Below are 24,163 nucleotides of genomic sequence, written 5' to 3'. Positions count from 1 at the left end.
CTTCAACCTAAGGATTTGGCCTCCAATATAGTAGATACTCAAGTATCTTATTATATTACTGATTTTTAGCAAATATGGACTCAAGAACATTGTGCTACAATATTATTTCCAGGTTAACAGACTCTCAGCTAGAGATGCTATTTTTGTGTCAAAGGACAAGTGCCTGAGCACTTAAGGAGATATACTTAACTGGATTCCGAGTGAGACAGAGAAGGCATCCCAGATAGTATGGCATTCAAGTTGTTATTAAAGAGCAAATAGGAGTTAGTAAATAGAAACTGGGGGACAGGATGCAAGGACAAAGCATCCACTACGGTTTCATGCTTTCCTTCAGTAGCTTAAACAACTCAGTAACTATATGCATTCATTTTTACTCAAATGTAGCACAGTTACGAACTCATCAATACTAAGTAAATATTGTTAAATGAATAATAACAGAATCATTAGCATATATTAACCTATAGGATTTATGTTGTTTTTAAAACCTAAGAGATTGAAAGGTTGCAACAGAAAAGTATTTAGCCATGATCTCTTATTTATTATTATATCTTACCAGTTTTATCTTTTAAAAAAATTAACTAATGCTTCCAAAACATAATTTATTTATATATACATTTTATCCATGAACTACTAAGCAAATAAGTAATAAAGGTTTTAAAAGTCATAGGGAAAAAAAAACAAAAAATTGGAAGAAATTTAAATTATGTCATAAAATAAATATTAATTTAATTTTGATATTTTTCCTCACTCTAGTGTATAGTCCCACATGAACCCCATGCCAGAGAACTCTGGCTTGATAGAAAATGATCTTAAGAGTCCTGCTAGCTGCCAGCTCAGAGACAGGCTCTACTGGTTACCTAGTACCAAGCCCAGGAGCACTGCCTGGCCATATTCATAAAGGATGATCAAGTCAACTTAATTTATTTCATTGAGTTTAAGCTTTCTTTGCATATTCAAGAATATAAAATATTGACATGTTGATATTCTTTACTAATTCTGACATTCTCTGAAGGTCATGTCCATTCACTTATACTATATTCAAGGGCCACATGAGTATGGCAGTTGTCCATGGAGGAGAAAGTTGAGGGAATGGTGGATAGGATTATCATCTTTGCATGCCAAGGGTTGCCTTACTGATTATACTAAAGCTCTCTTAAACATACTTTTTCAGGTAAATTGACGAACTATCTAGTAACCATTAAAGCATCAAGCTTTGGCCTATTTAGGTAGAGGCAAGTAAGTGCAAAGTGGAGAGGCTTCTGATTGCTGGTCCCAGTGTGACTAGGATGAATATTGAGATATGTCTTTATATGGTAGCAGGTCATCAATAGGGAACTCCTAAACATATCTATCCACAAGATGGATTCAAGTGTTAGCAGATTACTGTTATGAGAGGGGAAAGCAAAGGAGTCAGGTATATACAGGTAGAGAAGACTTGCAAAGGTGTAATTTAGTACAGCAAGGTTTAATGAATATCATTGCCCATCATAGTCACTGCTGCATAGAGACAGATGAACAAAACCACCAGACATGTTGCTCACAGTTTTCATCATATTCACATTTCCTAATGTGCTAAATTAAAGTACTACTGTAAAGGTCCCAAGAAAAGATGTTTTTGTTTTGTGTCATTTTAATATCTATTGGTCAGTAATTAGAGAAAAGAAGGCTGAAGAAATGTTAGACACTATATTATTTTTATCTTGGTCTAAGATTTGAGTGGGAAAAAAAATAGAGAGAGGAGGAGAAACAAGAAACATTTATATCATTCAACATGAGATACTATTGTAAAATTACAGATGCTAGAAATGTTCTCAGTGAGAATATGTCAGCCATCTTCTAATACTGAACTTCCAAGGAGGAAATCCTATTTTGTCCCAGAGTATTTTTACACAAAATATAGCTGGTATTATAAGTGTACTTCCTTGTACAGTAACATCTTACTAATTAATTTAATTGAATTGTACAGAATGAGTATTTAGAGAACAACAATGAGATGTAAAACCTATATCTCATTTCTCAGTTGTCCTTTCTATAGTACAAAATAAAGCAATGCTATATTAGCAAAAGTCAAATCAACAATGATTAAATGTTTGCACAGGCATATTAGCTGTTTCAGAATAACTTTGAAGATTTTAAAAAGTATGTTCTGAGGTCCCATCCTTAGAGATGGTGGTTCTACAGGTAGAAGGTGATATCCAGGTATCTGTGTTCCTTTTTAAGAACCCAAGTGATTCAGATGCCTGACCAAGTTTAGGAAATTCTACTCTAGAAAGTAGAAAGCTGAATCAGATGCAGATGCTCCCCTGAAGAGATAAATTCTTTGCCAATATTCTACGTTAATATGTGCCGGTGGCCTCATAAAAACTTTAATAACTTACTACATTTGGGTTTTTCTTTTCCTTATTCCTAAGGAATGTAATGGATTTTGATACAATACTCGTTACACAGATTATATGGAGACAGACATAAATGTACACCATAATTGTACACTATCCCAATATCTCTTCTAATTGATTGCAAGCATCAGTTTAGAAACCCTAGTCTCGTATTTACCTAGCTTCTGTTTGTTTCGTTTTACTCTCTTCTCTCAAACTGATAGAACTTTCTTTTTTTTCTTTCAATGTTTGCAGTTTCATTCTACAAGGAAATTATAGTATGATAACAAGAAATCCTTTTGCTTCTTTAAATTCTGCTCTGTTATGATGGAATTCTGCTATGAATTGAATAAGATCTGTATAAAGAGCAATATGAACATGTAATAACAGCTATAGTAAATGATTGCAGTACCTAAACAAATTGTACCCACATTTGAGTTTAGCTGAGATATACAAACAACAGGTGTTTTTCAAAATTTTAAAGCCATATTAACTGTGATTTTTCAGCCCTTCTCGGTATCGTTGCTCATTTCTACAAGTCTCTTAAAAGAAAAAATGATTTCGCTTAAGGTTTAAGCAAAGATTTTTTTTTAAGCAAAAATCAAATGTCAAAATAAATCCAAATGGGTAAATCCTATCTTAATAGTGAACATATGTTTCTTGTTCCCTGCTTGCTAAACCCAGATGTTAATTACTACATTTGTCACTACATTGCTCTTTTCTTATTTGGAGCTGATTGAAATTATGTTGCAGGCAGGATAAATGTCATATGTGTATCATCAGTAAAACCAAGATTATTTTTCAGAGTCTGGTAAAATGCTGATGACATTTTAGAAGGGGAATTATAAAAGATTCTTCAGAAGTTCACTATTCTTCACAGTGTCATTCTTCCATGTAACTCCAATACGAATATAATGGGTTGAGCTACATTATAGACTGGACATTCTGACAAGCTACTTCATGAAAAGGCAATAAAATACAATTACCGTTCAACTTTGATTTAAAACTCTTATGGGAATTCATTTTTAAATTCACATTTTTACAGCACTTCATGGTGTTTGATAGATTAAGCTTACTGTTTTAACTCACTAAAATTAAATCTTGCAGCCAATTCTAGATGTTGGCTGGCCCGTTAATAAATGGGAATTTTTAATGTATTATTTTAAAGAAAGAAAAAATTGATCTCAGTGTTACATCACTTCTGATCGTTATAAGCACTTTAACTCTCTGTGGCCTTTGAGAACATAACATGCTCAAATGATGTAGGAAAAACACTTAAGTTTTCAACAAATTTAATTGATCGACTCTTTCAAAAAAAATCAATGATTTTAAATTACAAATGACTTCATAATATAAATGGTAAACAAAACATTAATAAGAGTTCTGAACTTACCAAAATAAGCTGATACAGATTTTAATTTAAAATTGCTCAATAGGTTTTTTAATTTGCTCTTTATTGAATGCATTTTTAATTTAAAAATACATTATTAGATATTAAAAATCTCATATTAGTTAGGCAAATATCTAACCTGACAAAGAAAATATATATATATGTATGTATATATAACCTCATGCAGCATTTAATATAGCCTAATGCATTTACCTGGACTATTGATATCAATGACCAATAACTTTAATGTCTCCACGACAAATCCCAACCATTTATTAATTTATTCACCAACTATATAATGTTCTACATAAAAAGAATGGTTCAAATATTTAACAACCATTAGGGCAAAAGCGCTAACCAATCAGGATCTACCTTTATGGCCATACAAACTTGCATTGATTGAATATTTGCTGTGTTAGAGAAAACTGTAGGAGGACCATTAGGGAACAGGGGCAATCAGTAGTTTGGATCTAAATGCACTAAGTGTGCATTGTCTATGAGACTTCTAAGTAGAGATGTCAAAAGAAAAGTTGAATGTCTTGAGTTGTGGGGACAAGCGGGGATGAAAATATAAATACCTGTAGTTGTCAGCAAATAATTGTTTTTCAAAGCCATGAGACTAGATGAGATTACTTAGAGTGAAAATGTAAATATAAAAAAAAGAAGTCTGAGGACTAAATCCTACAGCACATCAATTGTAAAGTTTGAGAAGACAGAAGAAAATCAACAAAGGACACAGAAGGAGCACGCTGTTGGAAACCAGAGAATATAATGCCTGGAATCCAAGAGAAGAAATGATTTCAAAGAAGAAGAAATGATCAGCTGTTTCAAATGTTACTAATGGCTCAAAATTTAAGAAGCGACTACTGAATTTAGCAAAATGGGTATCATTGGTTAATTTACCAAGAACAGTTTGATGAGAGTGTTAGGGGGAAAAACCAATTAGGATGAGTTCAAAAAAGAATATGGGGAGAGATATTTAGGATAGAAAGTAGAAAACAATCCTTATAGAAGCTTTGCTCTAAGGGTGAACAGGAAAAAATAGTGTGCAGGGAAATGTAGGTCAAGAATTTTGTTTATTGAAGTAGATTATATCATATTTGTATGCTGGTGGGAAGATCCACTGAAGAAACAAAACTTGATGATGCAAGGAGAAATGAGAACTTCACCAGAGACCAGAGTGATGACCTTGAGTAATGAAGAGAGCATGGGATCTAGTGCTAAAATCAGTCTCAAATTATAACACAGACAGTCCACCCAAATAACAGAAGAAAGTGTAGAAGTATGTAGAAGAAAGTGCATACTGAAAGAAAGGGAAACTGTGTTGGCATTTTGAGTAAGGATAAGGTATTAAATAGTCTTGTGGGTGAGTAGAAGAATAAATAGACTAGTGATAAGTGTAGAATTGCCAGAAAATCCTGAACACCAACTTGAGGGTAGTGGGCATGAGGTAACAGCAAGACCAATAAGTGTGGTTGAGTTCTTATCTCCAGCAGTATTCAGCAGGCCTTTTATAGCTGCAGAGTTGGCAGAGAGTAACCAGAGTTGGGTATTTTGCCAAGTGAATAATAAAATAAAAGGAGAGAGGGCCAAAGGAGTTGAAAGGAATATGCAAAGGAGTTATTATTTCAACCATGGGATCCGAATTGGCCAAAGAAGGACTTGAGAATATGAAAGGGGTTGGGGCCAGCGAAAAAGTCTTCAAGTAAACAGATGGTTTGAGTTTTATAACTAGAAGGCATGAGCTGGAATGGGGAGAGATGGTAGTTTTAGACTGGGAGGTTAGAAATCAATATAATGGAAAGGCTTCAGTCACGGGTCAAGACAAAATCAAGGGTACAGGAGTGAGTGGCTGAGTAGAATGAGGAACAAGAGCATTGGACAAGAAAAGAGTTTGAAAATAAAGAATCTACCATAAGGAAGGATGGTTTGTATGAATATTACAATAACAGTAAGTTATGATGAGTATTAGTAGAGAAAATGACAGTGTTCCGAAGTATAAAATGTTCAAGAAATGAATGCCAATGACCTAGAAATCAATAGACAAGTGCAACAACCAGGTCAGTACATATGATATTCAAAGCGAGACTTTTATAAAGGGAGAAAGAGTGAAAGTTAAAAGAGCAAAGAGATGCAAGGATATCTACACCACCACCAGGACAAGGATTATAAAGGGAATGAGAAAGACAGCAAAACTACTATTTTAGAGACTTAAAAAGAAAGCAGAATGGACGGCTCAGAAAATACAATATGTTGAGCATATGAGGAATTTTGCTGATGATATTCTCCAAGAATGGCTGCTGTTTATTCTTTCTTCCACAACGCTGCCCTGTCATCTTTCCCCAAAAAAAAAAATCCAATCATGATGTTTTCTGCTTAAAATTCATCAATCACAGTAGCTTTAAACTTATGCAGTAGACTAGCAATCCCTTGGACGGGGTCTCTGGTCCATGGCCTGTTAGGAACCGTGCCACACAGAGGACGCGGGTGGCGGGTGAGCAAGTGAGCGAACTTCATCTGCATTTGCATCAGCTCCCCAGAACTAGCATCACCGCCTCAGCTCCACCTCAGATCATCGGGCATTAAATTCTCATAGGAGCACCGGTCTCTGGTGCCAACAAGGTTGGGGACCATTGCTCTAGAACTCCTATGAAGCCCTCTCTAGCCACATCTCCTATCTGTCCCTCATATTCCCTCATGCCTTGCATGCCATGGGCAGTGATAAAACAAGTGGGCCCGGGCTTACTGACCACACCCCATCAGTCTTTTTTTGTACTAATTTCAATTAGTCAACCACTTGTGCTATCTGGTGTTCGGTTTTCTCATTTTTAGAGTAAAGTAGTTACATTCATTTTTTTTTTCCTCTGGGAAACTATGACAATTTGAAGAATTAAGCAGAAAAGCAACATTCTTCATAATGTAAGAATCTCCTACATATTTCAGGACATGATAAGTGACCTTGCCCACTAATTGTCAACTTTACCGTTCAGTCATTGAGACAACCAAAAGTACACCCACACATTTTCTAAACATCTCATACTGTAGGGTAGCTAGATAAAATGTAGGCTGCCCAGTTATATTTGAATTTGAGATAAAAAAATAATTTTCTATATGTTTTAAATATTGCATGGACATCCTCTGTTATTTGCTATAACTGGCACCCTTACATATGGGGATCCCTGCTGAGTAGAATTATAGTTAATGTAAAGATGGCACCCTAAAGTTGCTCAGTGTACAATCTATACAACTAAATGTAGCCACATTTCTTGGAGGTCAGTACAAATCCAGTTGAGAACATCGGTCCAGGTTATTAATGAGAACAACTGTAACATTAATATTTCTATAACTCTTCAAACCATCCAGTGGTGCAATGTGCTAAAAGCTGCAGGAGTCAGGCACAGAAGTAAAGCCCAATCCAAGAAAAATTTTTAATTGATTTTTTTGAGACCCAGCGATATTACTTTTTTTACCCTCTTCATTTTTTTATTGATTTTTCTCTCCACTGACACTGGATCATGTAGAAACAGATTAAGAATGAAAACAGTATTGCTACATTAAGGATTTAGTATTTAGTATGTCACCCACACCTGGAATTACAAATGAGGATTTCAAAGATATGACAGTATAAACACAAGGGAATAATTAGCTAGTGGTGACATTTCAGACACTAATTGAGAAGATATTCTTCCTACTTCTGAAGTTTAATAACCATTGGGCAATGAGGTTCAAAAATGTTGCCAGAGAAGAATAATTGACTATTTGTCAAAAGGGCAAAGAAGGTCAAATTTCCTTCACCAAATTCTTCAGGAACTGAAGCTTAACTTTAAACTTTCAATAAAAAAAAAATAAACGAACAAACATGATTTGATCAGCTCCCTGAACATAGACACATTTCTTGAGGATAGATTCTTATTAAACAAGGTCACGAGAAATCAATACGTAGAGATCAAAATTGGTAATTAACTAATTTACAATGATGCATAAAGCTGCTACATATTTGCATTAGAAAAAAAATATATTCTATATCTGACAACAGATCTGTTTATTTCTGTTAACAAGTATTTATTGAGCAGAGTGAATAAATGATAATCTCTGCTCTTGATATCTCGAAGACTGGGCTAACAAGAGTAGAAAAGAGAGCATGTGATAAACCTTAGGCAAATGGGTGAATAGGGGTGGAAACGATGGAGAAAAGAGTATGTAGGAAGATGAGAAAGTAGCATGACACACTTGAGGAAATAAATATAATTCAGCATAATTCAGCATAAAGTACTAGAAGAGAAATAGTGATAAGTGAAGATTGGGGAATGAGCAAGATCCCAATTACAAGAGGTCTTACAAGCTTTGTTAAGCAGTTGACCAACTGCTTTTTTCTTAAAAGCAATGAGGAGCTGCTGCCAAGTTTTAAGTAGTTAATAAATTTTTATTCTGAAAGATTAGTTTGACAGTGTGTAGAGAACAAATTAGAGTAAAGGGTAGCAGGATAAGGGTTGAGAACTCCTGCTATAACTTAGATGAGACTTGATAATGCTAGAACTAGGAAGATGGCAGTATACCTGGAAGGAAGAAATGGATAGGTGACATATTTATGAGGTGAAATCCATAGGACTTAACAATTAATTTGATGTGTGAGATGAGGCAGAATGGAGAGTCCAAAACGATACACATTATTTTGAGCCTGGACACAGGAGAAGTAGCAATTTGAGGGAAAAGAAAATGCATTTAGTGGTGCACTTTTTGGTTTTAATTGTCTTTAGAACAGTCAAGGGAGCCAAATAGTTACTGAACTTCAATAGTTTATTGCATTTTGATACAGAAGGCTGAAGCTCAGGAGACGTATCTAGGACAAAGCTTTAAATTTGTGCGTCATTACAGAAGCCACCAAAAGACAACATCACCTTGAAAGAATGTGCTAGGGTAATAAGAGTGATGGGCCTAGAAGTGAGGGTCACTAGAACTTAAATCATTAGCAAAAAGAAAGGATCATTAAAAGAAGTCTAAGAGATGGCAAAATAAATGGGAGAAAAACTGGGAGAATGTAATATCATAAGCAGATGAGAGTATTTCACTAAAAATGGAGTATTTATATAAGCCAAGAAAATCTCCATCAGATTTGGAAAAAAAGAGAAAGTTTGTTAGAAATGATGGTAAAGCATTTTCAGAGGACAATCAGTGGCAAAACCTGAGTGTGACAGATCATAAAGTGTGTAATAGTTGAAGAAATGGAACCAATATGAGTGCTGACAACTCTACTCATAAATTCATTTGCTGAGGAGAAAAGTAACACAGGATTCAAAAGCAGCATTATTGTCGATATTATTTATGTGTTAGTATATTTTATTTGGTTTGATTCATCTGTTTGTTAGTTGCTAGAGTGGAGTTGACCATACTTTATAATGATGAGGAAGAAAGGAAGAAGGTGAACATTAACTAAAGTATGGTTGAGTTATTCTACAGGGTTCTTGAGAAGGAATTGAATCCAGGTCATAGATGAAAGGATCAGGATTGGATAGTATCTTAATTTGCTAAGGCTGCCATAACAAAATACCAGAAACTGGGTGCCTTAAACAACGGAAATATATTGTCTCACAGTTCTGGAAACTGGAAGTTTAAAATCAAAGTGTCTCCAATGTTGGTTCCTTCTGGGGCTGTGAGGAAGAATCTGTCCCAGGCCTCTCTCCTGGGCTTATAGATGGCTGTCTTCTCCCTAGATCTCTTCATATCATCTTCCCTCTATGAGTAGCTGTGTTCAAATTTCCCCTTGTTAGAGGGACATTGGTCATATTGGATTAGGAGCATACCCTCCATCAATATGACCTCATCCTAACAGCTAATTGTATCTGCAATTATTCTACTTCCAAATAAGATCGTATTGAGGTACTGTGGGTTGGGACTCGACGTATGAATTTGGGGTGAATACAATCTTATAACAAATGGGAAGAGAAACACTTCTTTCATTATACTAGAAGGAAAAAGAAAAGATGGCTTTGTGAGTCTTTAGAGTTTGTGGCAGGACACACAGGAGTTTCCATCAGCCTTTTGTTTTCTCTAAAGTGGCAACAAAATCATCAGCAGAAAAGGAGTCAGATTTGGAAATCTGTATGTTTCCTGGGGGAGGTTTGAAAGAGCCTTTGCACAGAATGAGAGAAAGGTGGCCAGGGAGAAATGCCAGGCAGCTTTGACATAAGTCTATGGTAGCCAGTAGAAATAATCATTTAGTGGTGTCCTTTAGATACTAATGTAGGACCTCATGGAGAGGACTGCTTTGGTTATATAATGGCTTAAAACAAAATATGTGCTAGTGTCACTAAGGAAAAGCTATTCTCAGGTTCACCAGTTAGCCCATTCATTTGGAACCCCGATTAAATGTCAATTTGTGATCATTCCAATTTAATAGAGAAGCACACTCACTTCTCTGTACTAAAAATATATATAACTAAAACTTCTATTATCAACATTTTATATAATCTATTTCCTCCATTAGATTATGTTCTGAAGAGGGAAATCATCTTACGAATCTTTCTATTTTTTATATCCCCTAACATTGGTGTGGTCAGTACTCAGTGAGCATTCCTAGAATTGAACCTGGAAGAGTAATAGTTACTCACTAAGTAAACATCTATGTCCTACTGAGATTAATTTTTCTCCAAAAGCCCTGTCCAAGGGTACACATTATCTAGAAAAGTAAAGTGTGAGATTCATGCATAATTGTAAAATCCAAGAATGTAAACATTATGGTAATCTTCAAGAGCAGAGCACACATGAGCTCCTTGAAGAAATGTAATCAGACATCCCAACTCATAAAAGATTGGTTTAACTTAGGGTAAAATTATAACATTCACTAAATAAACTTACTAATATGTTTTTCTCTTTATGGAATCTATAATAGGTATATATATAACAAATAATTGTATATTTTGGGTCAATGTTTTCATATACCAGTGTAGAGGAGCAATAAATAAATATAAGATGTTAAGAAATATTTTGTCTTGTTTTTCAGAGTGATTGTATACTTAGTTTTTTCCTCTCTGAGCCTGTGCAACAAACAGCTGAAGAGTCATCACCTTTCGACCTAGGCAAGTAATTGCATCATTATTACTATAAACAAATATTGAGTTTCAATATAATTGTGCAAAAATTATCACAACTATTTTTTCTCAATTTTCAAATTAAAATCACTTTTTAAGAGTGGGGCTTTAATGGTCTTTTCTAACCATTTCCAAAGCTTTTTAACCTCTTAGAATATGTTCTTCAAGTTAAATTAAACTCAGATATGTTTGTCCGATTATAATAACTATGCGCTAATACACTATTAACTCATTTTAATTAATCGTATATTGAGATGGAGTTCCTGTTTTCTCATGTAGGTAAGTCCTGCAGCTTACTCGGCATCTTAGAAAGCAACAAAAAATATTAGGCAACAATAATGATCATGAATTATCTAGTGCTAATTACTCCACCTCTCTCATGAAGCCTTCTTTTATTAACAGGATCTCAAACTAACCCAGCACAATTATCCACCCTATTCTCTGACAAATGTGTGCAAATTCTAATTAACTTTTCTTGTTTATTTTATATTGTCAGAGACTCTTTTTGAATGTCCTATCAATTTTAAGTATTCGTAATATAATTCTATTGCTAGTGGCCATCCAATACTGATACTCATATAAGATTTGCAAACCTATATTTTGCTAGACCTCACCCCTCCTTCCTTAGCAACTCTCCATCTTCATTTTATACAATCCACCTTCTGGTTCTCTACCGTTAAGGTTAGGCCTGTCTGCTTATCGCCTCTTGCTTGTATCTGACATCCTAGTTACTCATCCCTGAGGTGTATAGTTCTATACAATCAGATCAGGTTGCATAATGTAATTTTGTATTAAATTGGATATTTATATTTGTGTCTGCCTTCCTTCTCTTAGACTGACAGTAACTTTAAATCAAGGTTCCCATTTCCTCACTATACATTGCTCTGCATTCACAAATCCTAAATTAATATAGGAGGATTGTACCTCTCTCATTCCTCCTACATTTTACTCATTTAACATCACTAGGATACTTGGCTTATATAACCAAACCATGAACAATAGTTAGTAAATAAAGCAATTTCTTACATTTTATAGCACATATCTAAAAAAGAATGATGTCCATAATAAAAAATATATATTGTTTTTATTATCATAATTCACAAATATCTAACAATTATCTTTTTAAAAATACTATTGCCTGGGGAGAATTTTTACAATTAATATTTATATATTTGAATTAACCAAATTAAAAAAATAAAACATAAAGGTGTAGATTTCTAAAGATGTAAGACTTAAGAAAAAGGTACTAGGCTGATCTCTATTCTATCATTAATGTACTTAAAAAAATTACTTCTCTGTGTTTCAAAAAAATAAACAGTGAATCATTATCAAATTTTCAATTTGCTTATAGTATTTCCCTGTAAGGTGTTTTAAAACATATATACACACAAAAAATTGGAATTATTATTGTAAAAACTAAAATAGTTGTTTGAGAATTCTTTATTTTCTAGTTTGATTTTTTTTCTTACTACATTATACAATACTCATAGTTTGCTTTGGCAATTACGACAGACGAAATATTTGATTCTCGATATTTTTAAATATAAGCTGTGTATGAAATACAGCCTATTATATTAAAACACATCTAATCAGAATATGCAAATCATCACAATGACAAAGATTAGCAGAAAGTTGTTTCTTCTTATATTTTTAAAATTATTTCCTTTCATATTTCTGAATTCTTAATACCTTTGTCATGGGACCAGTTGGTTCTAAACTGGAAGCACAGTATTTACTTTAAGCACTATTTTTGTCACTTAGTTGAAACTTTGCTCTTATGTTGTCACATCATTAGAGGATAAAATTATTCAAGTGTATTAAAATACTGGTTTACATAGGATGACCTTAAGCAAAAATCCCAGACTTCACCATTTTACTACCCTTACTAATACATTGAGAGAATGGACTCTGAAGACTTATGTCTAGGCACATGACTTATAAAGATCATATTGATAATAATTGGTAATCCTGGATCTGGGAGGTAGTAACATTCCTTTGCCTTTACACACTACATAATATGACTTGGTTGGACAATAAAAGAATTTATCTTTTTCAAATGCCCATTCCAATCATCTCTCTTCTCTCCTTAACACTTTTCTTGGCTTCCCATTGCCCTTAGGCAGAGCCAGTTACATGGGCCTGTGGCCTGTGCAGTCTCACAGGGCACGGTGCTTAGAATGGTCTTGCACTTGGTTTAATACTCTGCTGTCACTGTCTTGAAATTCTTAATAATTTTTTTTAAATGGACCCCGTTTTTATTTTGTATTTTTATTTCACTGAGCCTCACAAATTATGTAGCTGGTCCTGATCTTAGGATAAAGACTAAAATCTTCATGATGGCATCCCAGCAGAATCTGGCACCTACCAATTTCCGTTCTCAATCTAATATCAGGCCCTTCCCCAACTTGATTAATGTCCTTTTTCAATTCCTCAACTTTGACAAGTTCCCCAGTACCTCACAGATGCAATTTTCTCTGCCTGGACCATTTGACACCTATTCCACCTTCTTCATTCTTTTTTTTTTTTTTTTTTTTGCATCTTTCAGATCTTACCTATTTGCTTTACACTCCTATAATGTTTTTCTTCAGAACGCTTATTGCAATGGTGATTATAGCTTGTGTGCTTCTTCACAGACTAGAAATCCATGAAGGCATAATCCAGTTTGTATTCTTTACCATTGTATCCCCAGGGCTTAGTACAGTGTCTGGCCTACTTTAGATGCTCCATAAATAATTACTAAATAAATGATTGATAGAAGGAACAACAGTGGAAGACACATGGATATTCTCTACCTAGATAACTTGTTTTTATAAAAAGGGCAAGAGAAAAGAAACCTAAATCCAAAATCATGTTACTCCTTCTACACTCACTATTTCATATGGAAACGTCCTGGTATGAGGAATTCAATGCCTCCCAACCACTAGAATTCTCCTGAAATATCACATGGGAAAAAAAATCTACAAATTATCACATTAAATATTATAGACACTAAACTAACCAGAAAGTTGCTGGATTTTATCATATATATCTTTTAACCCTCTAATGACATGATCCTCTGTATACTCCTTCAAAATTAGTATAGCCCCATGCCAAATAATACCTCCACATACACACAAAAAATTATCCATCCTCCACCAGAATACAACTCTGACATACAGAAGACAGATTTTTGTCAAGGTATAGAAACAATAACATAGGTAATGAAGTAGAACATAATCAAAGACAACAGTTATCAGGGTTAAGAGAATGAATTAATGAGCATGTTTAGATGCCATAGATAATTACAAATGATTGCAAGCAGAGCTTTCAATCACTATTTCACATCACTACCTCCAATTTGAATGTTAATTTAAAAGTGAACTTGAAGCCAGGCAGTCTCCATGGCAGGGTCTCTCTGGTTAATGTCTTAGCTACTTGCTCAGGCAGAGCCAAGATCAATTGTCTATAAGTTGAAGCATGTTACCCAGGCTTTCAATTTAAATTTTAATCATATGGAAGGACAAGAAGTGGAAAGCTAGAACTACTGAGAAGTAACTACTTGTATTAAGTTGTTTTTGAAACTTTCAGTTGAAAGCTTTAAAATATTATGCATTTTGCTATATCGTATCACATAATCTCATGTTTTTAATTAAAAAGTTATTTTAGATTTTTGCTTGTGGCTGATGTGGGAAGGAAAAGAAAAAAAGATGAAAGAGGACTTTACTTCATCTCTGGGTGTCAAAGGATATCACTGAAATCTAACAAAACAAGCAATAAAAAATCTTAGCATATGTAATATGAATGTTAGAGAAATAATAAGAAAGATAACAACATTGAATATATTTGAGTTGTAGATGAATGTAGAGCTAGAAAGATTTTGCACACTAATTTTACCTTTACTTTATTAGGAAAAAAATATTGTCAAAAGAAATAAAAGTCTAAGAATATTGAATAAAAGTAACCACTAGAACAAAAATAAGACCTTTCCTAAGTATCACAAGTACATAAAAATAAAAACAAATTACTTAGTAAAAAACTTTCTTTAAAAACCATAGAAACAAAAATGTTATGTTTCTTTAATAACATAAAACCATTAGAACAAAGAGAAAGCATCTCTATTATGTCAATAAGTATAAATGAGCTTAGCTCATCTATCAAGAAAAAAAATTTCCAGTTGGAATAAAAGTTTAAATCATAACTCTATACTTTATGTAAAAACATACCTAAAACAAAATGATTTTAAGAGATTGAAAATTAAAATTAGGCATATTTATATTAGGTAAATGCAAGTACATGGAAACCAGAGATCATAATCTTAATAAACAACAGGTGGAATTTAGTCGAAGGAGCATTGAATTAACAGGAAAGGAACTTTAAACTATGATGAGTATAATTCTCAATAAAGATATGAGCAGTATTGACTACATATCAAATATATGACAGCAACATATATAAAGCAGAAGTTATGAAACATGCAAGAAGAAATACACAAAAATCCCCTACATTAGTAGTAGGATATTCTAATTCACTTCTCTTGATTTCTGAAAGACTGAGTGGAAAAACAAAGTAGATACATAGAAAAACTAAATAGAAAAGTTAATAAGGAAAATTGATTCATTTACCTCAGACTCTTTTTTCCTGAAAAAGAGAATGGAGAATGTCTCTTCAGTTTACATGCTCATAGAACATTCATGAAAACAGATTATGTATTAGGCTGCAAAGCAAATTTCAATAAATTTTTATTCTTATTTTTTCAATAAATTTTTAAAAATATAAATACTATAGACATATTCTCCACTCGTGAGACAATAAAGTGGGAAATTATTGGAAAAATTTAGAAAACTAGAAGATACTTAAGTTTGGAGATTTTAAAAAATAATCTTTCTCGAACTACTCTAGGGTCAAAAGGACTTACAAACCAAAATTGCAAAATTTCTAAAGAATTGCAATAATGAAATACACATGTTAGAAAGCATGGGAGAAAGATAAAGCAATGCTCAGAGTAAAATTGGAATATTGGAATAAAAGCCACAAAACAAACCAAAAGAATACAAACAGAAAAAATAGATAAAGATAAATGAGTTAGAACACAGAAAACAGTAGAATAAATAAATCTGGAAGTTAAAAGTAAACAAAAATAGAAGCCTCTAGCTAATCTAATCAAAAGAATGGGGGCAAATGCAAATAAACAAAATATAAAAGGAGAAACAAGAAGTAACCATAGAAAGCAATGAAATTAAAGAAATACAAAAGACTACTTTTTTCAACTTTGCGAAAAAAGAATTTGTTCATCTATCTGAAATAGTTTTCTAGGAAAACAATTTACTCACCCCAGAAAAGATCAATTTTGATAGAATAAATAGAAAAAGCTTTGAAAATCTACCTTTAAAACAGTACCATGTTCAGATGACTTCCAGTGGGATTCTATCAAACCTTTAAAAATCAGATAATTCCACTGTTATTTAAACACTTCCAGAACAGAGAAAAGGAAAATTTTTCATATTACTTTTATCAAGCACATAAAGTATTTATTCCAATAGCTTCAGGGATTACAAGGATTGTAAAATCAATCAATTAATCAATCAATCACAGGCTATTCTCACTTCTGAATATCAATGGAATATTCTAAAAAAAACAGTAGCCAAAATAATCTATCAGCATACTAAAGAAATATAACTCACTATTACCAGAAATGCAAGAATGGTTCAACATTGTTTAATACACATAGTACATAATTCACATTATCCTGTTAATAGATTTAAGGAGAAAATCACATGGTCATCTCTATAGACCTTTAAAAGGCATTTAAAAAATTTCAATAAACTTTCTTGGTAAAACATTCGAATAAAAATAAATGGGCAATGCCTTAACATAAGAAAAATGTATCTATCTTGGCTAATCAAAGCTTACATCAGTCATGATGGAAACAGCGGAAAAGTATTTCCACTAAAGTATAAAATAAGGCACTATGCCTGTGATCTTCACTGAAAGCACTGGCCAACATGGGACTCACTCCTTCACCTTCTTCTTGTCTTTGCTAATATTTACCTTCTCAATGAGAAGTACCACAATCATCCCATCTAAAATTGCACCCACCCCATATTCTGGTAGCCCCTAACACCTTTATCTTGTTCGAGGGTTTTTTTTAATCATTTATCATATTCAGCATATTGTAAATTTTACTTATTTGTTATATTCATCATTTTTTTGTATCTCCCCCTGCTGCTATACAAATGCCAAGAGGAACTTTCTTTAATCTGTTCCAAGGGCCTAGAACAGAGTCTTGTCTATAATAGGCCAATAAATATGTGTGAAATGACTAACTGGAGTTATAAAAAGAAATTAGAAGCACAAATTTTGGAAAAGAAAAGATGAAATTAACACTGCCAGTAATATGATCACATACCTAGACAAATAAGAATGAGCTAAATATCTGTCACAAAAGATGAGAATTCAATAAAGGCATCAGTTACCCAATTAATGTATACATATCTATCTACCTATCTATCTATCTATCTAACAACTAGCTAGAATATGTAATAGAAGAAAGACTCCATTTATAATAACAGGTTAAAAAAAAAAACACCTAGGAATAAATTTAACAGAAAATGTATAAGACCAAATGAAGAAAATTTTAAAATACCATGAGGAATTTGAAAGATGCCTTCAACAAATGGTAAGACATAGCACACTCTTGCATAGGAAGAGTCAACATCATAAAAGTGTCAGATAGTTCCAATTTCATTTTGAAATATAATTTTTAAAAATATTAACAGATTTATGTTAACTAGATAAGCTAACTGTGCAGTTCATAAACAAAGGAAAACCAGGAAAACAGCAAAAGTAAAAAAAAGAGGTGAGACTAAGACCAGATATAAAAACGCATTACAAAGCCTCAGTAATTAAAACAGTGTGGTGTCAGTGCATAAATAGATGAATAAATAGTACATAACAAAATGTCCATAAATAGAGTCAAATACATTCAGGAATTGAATATATGGCCAAACCAGTAGGGGAAAATTCAATATATATTTTTGGGATAGCATACTTCACACATATGCCAGGATAAATGCCAAATAGATGAAAGATTTTAAATGTAAATAATGAAACCATATTTGTGACAAAGAAAACATGGGAAAAAATCCTTTTAATTGCGAATGAGCTATTATAGTTATGACTACAAATCCAGAAGCCATAAAAATTCTGCATGATATAAAACACCTTAGCAAAATCTTAAAAAATGCAAATATAAATAACAAAATGGGTGAAATACTTGCAATTTATCACAGACAAAGGTAATTATCTAACATATAATAATCTCCTAGAAATTGGTCAGAAAAACACCAACAACCAAATAAAAAATTGTAAAAAGAACATAAAAAGATAATTTACAAAAAAAGAAATAGAAGTGGCTCTTAACCAAATGAAAGGATCCTCAACCTCACTCATAAGAAAAATGCAAATTAAAATTGTACTGATACCATATTTAATTTATCAGATTGGCAAAAATTCAAAAATTTAATTAACAAGCTTGGTTACAAATCAGCAGGCACTCTCATACACTGCTGGTGGTAATGCAAATTGGTACGACCTCCATGGAAGGCAATTTGCAACATTTGTCAAAATTACATATGTTAATATCCTTTGTCCAGCAATTCTGCTGTTGGAAATTCATCTTATGATATTTGTGCACAGGTAAAAAATGACACACATACAAGGTTATTCATTTAGCACTGTTTGTATCAGCTGGAAAACATTGGGAACAATGCAAACTGTTAATCAGTGGGGAACTGGTTAAATAAATTATAATATTTCCATATAATAGTATAATATGAAACTATATTCATAAAAATGATTTGTTTTGTTGATAGGAAAACATCTCCAAGATCTCTGTTTAGAATAGTAAATATGCTATTCCTTTTGCAGAAAAAAAAATGAAAAATAAAAATACTTATTCATATTTGCTTTCATGAGGACACAGGAAGAATATACGGGAAACTAATGAAATAATGGTGGGGGGAACTGGGTGGATAGGTATTAGGAATGGGAGACTTTTTACTGTATACTTTTAAAACAAATTTTCATTTTTGAATCATGAACATAATATCAGAAAAAAAGTTAATTTTGCAATTTTTTTTTAATATTAATGGACACAATGCATAATAAGCATTGTATTAGCTGCCGTAGTGCCATGCATCCAAGCATTTCAAAACAATTATAGTTAGGATCAGTAATACTTTAACAGTTCTTGGGTTACTATCAGTGGTTAGATTAAGCACGATTGGATCTTCCAGACAAACCTGAGCAGAAAATTAAAATATTCTAGCATCTTCTTGCCCATATGAAGCTGTTTTCAAAATTCTCCCTCTCTGGGTTTTTCATTTAAACTCTTTCTTTAGGTTATTGCCCGCTGTCTGCCCCTTTACAGCTTGAGTTTGAGAACATAGGATTTAAAGATCATTTATAATGGCCAGAGGGGAGGGAGTTGAGGGTTGGGAGAAAAGCGTGAAGGGTTAAAGAAGTACAAATTAGTCGATATATGGTCACTGGAGTAGGAAGCATGGCACAGGGAATGCAGTCAGCAGTAGTGTAATGGCGAGGTGTAAAGCCAGAGGAGAGAAAGAACAATCAGAGGAATCGGTTCATAAAATATATAAATGTCTAACCAATGTACTGTATACTTGAAACTAATAATAAAATTTAAAAAAAAAAAGATCATTTAACCCTGCACTGTTCATTGTCTGTATGATATTGGACCAAATGCCTCAGTTTCCTCATATGTAAAATCAAGGTAACACAAACTTCATAGATTTGCTGTGAGGATTTAGTGAGTTCATATACATAAAACATTTGGCATACAGTAAGAGTTTTAAAAATACTAAGTACCTCTACTATTACTACATGACTACTAAGACTTACTAGTGGCCTGAATTTTCACTGGGTTCTGAGCTCCAGCATGTTTTGATGGATGCTCTGGTTACTAATTTTGCATGACAGATTTAGGGTAGAATATAATCATAAATTTATGCTAATTTCCTAGCTTTGAATCAAAACTCCTCTGCTTAAACACATTGAGATTCTATCTAATAATATTTTTACTTTTTAATTCAAATATAATTTTGATTATGTATCAAAAAGTCATCAGGATTTTAGTATGTTTATACCAAAAGTTCAACTACATATTTTTATTATGAAATTTAATAAAATTAAATTTCAATACTACATTCAGAATTATTTCATAGTATCTCTAACTCACAATGTCTCTCAATCATTTTAATCAAGATATTTTAAAGAAGAAATTTTTATTATATATATGCAATTACCATTTCAGTTGTAAGAAACTCTCAATGCCAATTTTAATTACTTCAATGTCAATAATTCATATCAACAATAAAATTAATAGTACTTGCTTATAATGTGTAAACTATTTTAATAAATATCTAAAAGGCTTTGGGAAAAGAAATATACCAGTCAGGTTCAATTTTCAAATGTTAGAGAGGATTAGAAAGCAAAGATTTCTAATCAGAAAACTCATTGTGAACCACAGTGAGCCCACAAGAAAACATTGCCAAATTCCTTGTTATTAATGAATTTCTTCTCTCTTAATTCCTTCAGAGAATATACAACCAGAAATTATCAAGGAAAATATTAGAAAAACTGTAAATTATATTTAATCCTAGGGCTACAAACCAGAAAATTTTAATTAAAAACTACAGACCTCATATTAATAATGGAATGATATAACTTGAAAGAAAAATTGAGGTTGCTTTCGTTATTAAATAAATGTTCAGTGTGACATTATGGAGCAAGTACTAATTTATATCTATCTCTTGGAGATATATATATATGTAGATATATATATAGTAGATGTATATACACACACATATATATATATATATATATATATATATATATATATATATATACATACATATTAATCTGGCCAAAGAGTTAACTATCGTATATATATATATATATATATATATATATATATATATATATACACATATATATATATATCCAAGAGATATAAGTATATATGCAAGATCTGAGGGGGATTGTAATCCACTAAGCAGACTGAGACATGTAAGATAATTACTACATAAATATTAAGTGATAAGACTGTGCTAGGGGAGTTCAGAGGAAGACAACCACAGAAACTATTTTGCATTTTAATTAAGCCTTAGAGAAAAGTAAAAGTTTAATAGCCAAATATGGTAGAAGAGGTCATTTCAAATAAAAGGGTATATAATACGAGCAATGACTGGCAGGAAATAGCAGAGCATCTTTATAGAACTGAACAGACTACAATACGAAATTAAAAAGGTGGGGAACAAAATGGATTACATAAGCAGCAACAAGGCTGAGAAATACAAGGCTGAGAAAGCCAGATTTTTTTTTTCATAAGCAATGGAGAGCTATGAACAGTACTTTGATCAAAAGAGCAATTTTATAAAATTTGCTGTAAGAAGATTATACTTGTAATTGTGTACAAGTAGATTTGGGTCCTGAGGAGGTAAAGAGAATGTTCTAGAAGTTCAGTTCAAGCAAAAGGTCTGCCTGCATCTGAACTAGGTGCTATGGAATCAGAAAGGAAGAGATGAGTGCAAACATATGGAGAAAGACGATTAGTAATTGTAAACATTCATCAAAGATTTTACATTGTGAAAACTTTTGAATTTTATTATTTAATCATCTCAAGTATCCCGAAGTAGGTAACTATTATCTCCATTTTATAGAAGTTGATTAATTTAGTCATGATGTCTCGGTGTTAAGTACAGTGCTGGGACCCGACTCCCCGATTCACTGACTTTCCACCTCTATGCTCTCTAATAATTTAAGCTCATTGTACTGAACATTAAGGAGAAAACTAGAGCCAAAAATGACACTGAGCTTAAGTAATTAAGAAAATAATGGTATTGATCAAAACAAAACATGGAATGTGAAGAGAAAGCATTGGTTCATGAAGAATAGAAACAAATCCCATCTTTCACCAACCCAGTTTCCTGAAGAGTATCATACTTTCAGCATTATCTGAAGAATGTTTCTTTTGCACATTATCTATTTGTCCTGTTTTAGTCTTTAAAAATGTAATTTATCTTGTGATGACTCACTTTCATTTAACTCACTGAAATTTTACTGTTTTATCAGGTGAGAAGTTCTCTGACAACAGACCTAAGGTACAGTTGGTCATATCATATGAAGATGTGAAGCTGACCATACTAGTGAAACACATGAAAAACATTGTAAGTTTGTCATATCTAATGAGAAACATGTAAACCAACATTTAAAAATCACTTATCTCCATTAGGCAATTAATATCAACATGAGTGACAGAAATGAGGCCAGCCACCAAGTGTAAGTGAGGAACAATGAACCAAGTACAATATTCTACCTGAGTATAACTGTGATCTTTGGGGTACAGACTATAAAATATTTCACAGGGAAAGTCCTAAACAATAATCAGACTTCACACAAAATGAAGTGTCAGGGAAATCTAGCAAAAAAGCTTTTGAGAAAGAACTAGCTAGAATATTAAGAGCGGAAGGAAAAAAAGCTCTGTCCCAAGAATTTACGCCTAGCTCATCGTGCCGGGCTTGCTGGCAGACTCGTCTCTTTGAGTAGTGCCAGAACTTTCTCTGTGAGGCCAGCACCTGTTGGGATTTCCCACAGATTCCCAGTGTACCTTGAGTTTATACCACCACAACAGTTATATTCTGATGTAATTGTTCGCAGAAATTTATTTTTCATCAAAAGCTAATAAAGTGTTAGAGGACAGGAACCCCATCTTTGCATCCCCAGAACCTAAACAATAACTGTAGTTAGCCTCTAAAGAAAACTAAAAGGTGCTCTCTCTCTATTCCACCCCATTCCTCCCTAAGGATGGGTCAAGTCAGAGGCAAGGGCAGCAATTGAGCCATGTCATTAAGAGAGAGCTTTCTGTGGCACAGGTAAGTTATTAATGATCTGAGTCTGGGTGCAATAAGTAGAAAAAGGGTAACTCTAAGCCTCGCCAGCTTCTCTAGTTTTCTAGTCTAGTCAAAATGGGTTCCGCACATGGTGAAACTCCAGAGGAGACTCATAGATGTGGGGAAAGTCAGTAGCACTCCTTTGGCTTTCTTCTTTATGCATATAAATCTCTCCAGATGCACTTGGAAGGATTTAAAGGAGCGAACTCTTCTCAACGTGGCATGCATCTGGAACATACTAGAACTTAATAAATATTTGTTCAGCGAACAAATAGTTGGCATAATTTGCAGGGATACATCCGTTACAAACTTAGTATTAGCCAGATATCCAAGGATGCTTGTTTGTAAATCTGTGGTGTTTGCAATCAGCAATTTTTGAATAGTTGGGTAAATATTATTAAATGTGTTTTTATAGAACTTTTACTCATTTAAATAATTATTTTCAATTTCTTTTGGTAAGATAACTGTATTAAATGAAAATAGCAATTCTTAGGCTGGGAAATGAAGATTCAATTAGATATTATTTATGGCTATATCTATGTTCATGGACTTTAAGTATTTGTACAAATGTATATGATAAAATATTTTAAATGCTGTTATTCAGGTTTACAGAACTTATATATGTATATGATATTTGATAGTTAACTGAAAATAGTCCTCTTGGAAACTAAATTTTTATTCCAGTAATGTTCTCATTGCTCAAAACATTTTAGGACACGCCTGTTGACACTACTTTTAGATCTGGCATATAAACTGCACAGTAAACCTGGCGATGTCACTCAACAGTCATGCCTAATATTTGATCAAAAGCAATATTAACCAACTTGGCCACCCATTTTATTCACCAGATCAATCCCCAAATTACTTTTGACAGTTTTCAAAAATGCATTCAACACTGAGATGAAGATGCACTGCCAATAAGGATATTCCAAACAAACGTGATGCAGGCATGAAGGGAGAGGAGTGAGGAAGAGCAAGATTTTAAAATTCATATCAAGTTATAAGCAAATGGCAAAATGATCAGATGAATCTCACAAAAAGTAAAAAACCACTTAGGGCCACTGGAGTCTATACATTGCCACGGCCCTCCAAAAGAAATGAATAATGAAGCAATATTTTCTGTAGTCTGAATTCTCGGTCAGCCTGCTGGTTCATTTCTTCTCCCTAGTCTCTTAATATTGTCATGATATTCATTCCTAGACCACTTCTCTTTTCTATCTTCAGCCTTGGAGTTTTAAATACCACCTACATGTCTTTCTCTTCTGTATTTATAACTCTAGCTTGGAACTCTCCCTAAAATCTAGACTTATATGTACAACTTATTACTCAACAACTCTAGTAGAAATTGAACAGGCATCACAA

General features: G+C 33.0%; 1 protein-coding gene across 3 annotated transcripts in view; it reads left to right on the top strand.

Annotated features, from left to right (window-relative positions):
* The window catches only part of PIK3C2G (phosphatidylinositol-4-phosphate 3-kinase catalytic subunit type 2 gamma), a 275,531-nt gene that overhangs the window by 230,363 nt on the left and 21,005 nt on the right, over positions 1-24,163 (top strand). For all 3 annotated transcript variants that reach the window (XM_039882575.1, XM_039882574.1, XM_039882573.1), the window contains 2 exons: positions 10,766-10,841; positions 21,984-22,078. In XM_039882575.1, coding sequence (XP_039738509.1) covers positions 10,766-10,841; positions 21,984-22,078 — 171 coding nt within the window. The remainder of the gene's footprint in view (positions 1-10,765; positions 10,842-21,983; positions 22,079-24,163) is intronic.

This window comes from Pteropus medius, unplaced genomic scaffold (assembly GCF_902729225.1).
Source record: "Pteropus medius unplaced genomic scaffold, Ma_sr-lr_union100, whole genome shotgun sequence".
Classification (NCBI taxonomy): domain Eukaryota; kingdom Metazoa; phylum Chordata; class Mammalia; order Chiroptera; family Pteropodidae; genus Pteropus; species Pteropus medius.
Note: the sequence above shows the minus strand (reverse complement) of the source record. Positions and strands in the feature narration are given on the sequence as shown.